General features: G+C 45.2%; 1 protein-coding gene across 1 annotated transcript in view; it reads left to right on the top strand.

Annotated features, from left to right (window-relative positions):
• LOC123971312 (replication factor C subunit 4-like) overlaps positions 1-4,505 on the top strand; it is a 9,692-nt gene that overhangs the window by 272 nt on the left and 4,915 nt on the right. The window contains exons 2-3 of the mRNA XM_046050031.1: positions 2,969-2,983; positions 3,428-3,848. Coding sequence (XP_045905987.1) covers positions 2,969-2,983; positions 3,428-3,848 — 436 coding nt within the window. The remainder of the gene's footprint in view (positions 1-2,968; positions 2,984-3,427; positions 3,849-4,505) is intronic.

A 4,505-nucleotide genomic window follows, 5' to 3' on the forward strand; every position in this document is an offset into this window, starting at 1 on the left:
GTCGCATTCCTTGTGTCAAGCCACTCTTGAACAAGACACAGCGTCAGAAGCGTCTCGCCTGAGCTAAAGACAAAAAGGACTGGACTGCTGCTGAGTGGTCCAAAGTTATGTTCTCTGATGAAAGTAAATTTTGCATTTCCTTTGGAAATCAAGGTCCCAGAGTCTGGAGGAAGACAGGAGAGGCACAGAATCCACGTTGCTTGAAGTCCAGTGTAAAGTTTCCACAGTCAGTGATGGTTTGGGGTGCCGTGTCATCTGCTGGTGTTGGTCCACTGTGTTTTCTGAGGTCCAAGGTCAACGCAGCGTCTACCAGGAAGTTTTAAAGCACTTCATGCTTCCTGCTGCTGACCAACTTTATGGAGATGCAGATTTCATTTTCCAACAGGACTTGGCACCTGCACACAGTGCCAAAGCTACCAGGACCTGGTTTAAGGACCATGGTATCCCTGTTCTTAATTGGCCAGCAAACTGGCCTGACCTTAACCCTATAGAAAATCTATGGGGTATTGTGAAGAGGAAGATGTGATACGCCAGACCCAACAATGCAGAAGAGTTGAAGCTATCTATCACTATCAGAGCAACCTGGGTTCTCATAACACCTGAGCAGTGCCGCAGACTGATGGACTCCATAACACGCCTTGCTGCAGTAATCCAGGCAAAAGGAGCTCCAACTAAGTATTGAGTGCTGTACATGCTCATACTTTTCATGTTCATACTTTTCAGTTGGCAACATTTCTAAAAATCCTTTTTTTGTATTGGTCTTAAGTAATATTCTAATTTTCAGAGATACTGAATTTGGGATTTTCATTAGTTGTCAGTTTTAATCATCACAATTAAATGAAATAAACATTTGAAATATATCAGTCTGTGTGGAATGCCTGAATATAATATCCAAGTTTCACTTTTTGAATGGAATTACTGAAATAAATCAACTTTTTGATGATATTCAAATTATATGACCAACACCTGTACCTTTAAATGGCCAATACAACCCATAACATGCAGTGTTACACTTGCCAGAAAGTGATCACAGCCTCTACTTATTGACTGAAAGGTTTCTGCCCCCCAGGGCTGTGTGCTCAGTCCCCTCCTGTACACCCACAACTGCATCCCCCAACACAGAGAGAACTCTGTTGATTGCAGACTACACCACCATCATGAGCTGGATTTCAAACAACGATGACAGTTCATATCGGGAGGAAATTGATAATCTTGCTGAGTGATGCACAGAGAACAACCTACTGCTCTACGTCAGCAAAACTGAGGTGAACAGGTTCAGGTTCCTGGGAATCAGCATCACAGAGAACCTGACATGGTCACCTCACATCCCCACGCTGGTGAAGAAAGCTCAGAAACCACTGGATTTTTTGAGGAAGCTTAAGAAGGCCAAACTCCCACGCCAAGCTCTTGTCAGCTTTTACAGAGGAGCAATAGAAAGCATCCTGACTGGAAACATCACTAACTGGCATGGGATGTGCACGGCCCAGGACCAGAGGGCTCTGCAGCGGGTGATTAAAACTGCTCAGAAGATCATTGGTACCCATCTCCTGAGCATCAGTGATATCGGTGAGGTGCCTGCAGAGCCCAAAGGATCCTAAAGGACAGTACCCACCCAGCCACAGCCTGTTCACCCTGCTGCTGTCTGGGAAGAGGTATAGAAGTTTCTACTGCCACACCACCAGACTGCAGAGCAGCTCCCCCCCCCCCAAGCTATCAGACTATTAAACTCTAATTCATCCTCAGCACTGCTTCAGTGATGATAGTTTATTTCTGTTTACCATTTTTATAATTGATTCAGTATTAATGTATATTGTCTGCTATATAGCATGTAATGGGAATTCCAAACATTGCATGTAACCCTGGACTCAGGGAGACTCATCTGTGATGTGGCACTGAATCTGTGTAAACGTAACAGTCAAAATATCTCTGTTCTCTGTGGTATCCAGACTTCAGGGACAAAGTGTCTCTGTGGGATGATATGATTGACCCTAAAGCTGGATAAATAACAGGCTCACAGAGCTCTCCTCACTCATTCGAGCATACATGTACACGGCGTATGTGTTTTGCTGTGAGTCCTTCTGCAGAAGACTTGAATAAAATTCACAGAAAGATAAGTGTTTGCCTGAGCTGTTTATTTAAACACGCAATTCCCACCACAATTTTGGTGTTGTCAACTCGTCACATGCGTGAGAGGACTCGGACACTCGGAGCTGCAGGTGAAAAACCATAAGGCCGGAGTCTGACACTCTGGGACTTCAAACCTCCCCTCCAAAATACGGGTGAGACGTTGAGGGCCTGACGCCTGAGTGACTGAGGCTCCCTCACCGCTGTGATCCACGAAGAACCTGGTGGCTGGCAACACTCTCTTTTTGGTGAGTAGACTGTTCAAGTGGAACGATTCTCGCTGCCTCTCAGGGTGAGCGTGACAGACGTGTCAGCAGGGCAGGCCCGGGGCCGCTGTGCGAATCGGCAAAGCTTTGTGTTAAAGGTACTATAGTCAAGAAATCACTGGGGGGCAGTGGATTTCTTATAGGTCTGGGACCTACTGTTGCATCAGTTCTTTTGGGTCTGGGACCCACAGATAAATTAGGGGTTTGTGAGTCATAAGACTGGCAATAAAATTGAAGAAAATTATTTTTGAAAAATAATTTTTATTATTTTACTTAAGGTGCTATTCTAGGGGAATACAAAGTAAATATGCAGTGTTGTTGGATGCTGAATGTGTTTACTACAGATGCATGACTGGATTGCGTATGAAAAAAATTGAGTGAGAATTGAAAACAGCCTTGTGTGAATGAATTGCGTCTGGGAAAAAAAAAACAACAAAAAACTGACAGACCGTGTGAATGTTGAACAAATGCTTTTTGTAAACGGGAAAGGATTTCCTCAGACTACCAGCTTTGTTAACATTTAATAGAAACACGTAAGAATTTCGAGATAATATAGATCTGTGAACGATCTTTCCCAGGTACCCGGCTTCAAGGTAAGGTCCTCATAACACAAGACTTTAAGAAACCTCCCAAATTTAAAACAAAAGAGGCACCTAATTCTAAATTTTCTCTATTACATTCTGGGAATTAAGGGTTATTTATAAAAAAACTGAAGGAAAATGGGTTCAAAAAACAGTAAGAAGGAACAAGTCCCTTCAATAATGAATTCTCCAAATATTAATTACATGACGACTAATTATGGTTTGGGCAGTATTGACCAGCTGGACTTGTGGGTTAAGCAGTGTGGTTTTCCAGTGACTGGCAGCTTCAGCCTGAGACAGTTAGATGCTCTGAGGGTTCAGTTAGAGAAAAAGGTGGGGGAGAGAAAAACCTTTAAAGCTAACTGGGCCGCATATTCAGCATGGCTGAGAGAGGCGAGCCGCAGGGACAGAAAACTATAGGCAGGGACCGACCCCTCTAACAATTCTGCATCTCAGTGTGTCAGACTAGATCCGGACCTGGACTCGGTTCCCCCACAACCACGTCAGCCAAACCCTGCTCCACCTACTGACCAACCTGCAGCCGGAGAGGCAGGGGCAGCTCAGCCACTGCCAGGAGGACAGACAGTGGAGGAGAAACCTGCTGTCAAAAATATTTACCCGCAGAACGAGCTAACAGCAGCAGCTTCAGCTGTGGGAGGGGGAACAACCCCCCCACCATATGGGGAGCCATCCATCCCGCACCACACCAGATCCAACAAGATTTATTTACCAACCTCGAATCCACCTACAAACCTCCATGTCACAGCCCCAATGATGGAAGTGGCGTCCGGAGATGGAAGCGCACAGCTGATCCACAGACCGTGGCTATTCAGCGAGATGAAGGAAGCTTCACAGCAGCTTCCTCGAGTTCAGGACGGTGGGGTAAAATATGCTGAACATCTCCTAATCTTCTGCCAACAATTTAGACCCACTACTGCTGAACTGAGATGATTGTTGCAGAGACAGCAGCAGAAAGACAGGCTGCAAATGGCACAGCTGCATCAAGATCAGAGAAAAGGCAGAGGAAGAGACAGAGGTCGGGGTCGCGGAGGACGAGGAAGAGGACGTGGCAGATCTGATGCTTGTTACATCTGCAAAAAGCATGGACTTTGGGCCCGAGACTGCCCAGAGGCTAACAAAGGACAGATGGCTGATTGACTAGCAGGGGGGAAACCGAGGCCAGGGAAGGAAGGTTTGGAGACTGGAATTGAGATGACAGAGCAACCTGCACATGAATCACGTGAGAGCACCCACACACACACTGAATCTGACACAGACATACACACATACATTAAAACTGGAGCAGACATGCAGACTTTGATAAATGAGGCTATTGTGTATCTTGAGCAGAGACAGGAAACTGATAAAATACATGCAAAAGTGATATATGCTAAATGGGCTATCAACGGATATGCGCATATCAACGCATGCCTGAAATACAATCAATGTGGCAGGGAAAGATATCAGATTTCTAGTTGACTCAGGAGCCACAGAATCACTCATTAGAAGTCAAGAATTTCAAACTACTCCAAAA

Source organism: Micropterus dolomieu, linkage group LG05, assembly GCF_021292245.1.
Source record: "Micropterus dolomieu isolate WLL.071019.BEF.003 ecotype Adirondacks linkage group LG05, ASM2129224v1, whole genome shotgun sequence".
Lineage (NCBI taxonomy): Eukaryota > Metazoa > Chordata > Actinopteri > Centrarchiformes > Centrarchidae > Micropterus > Micropterus dolomieu.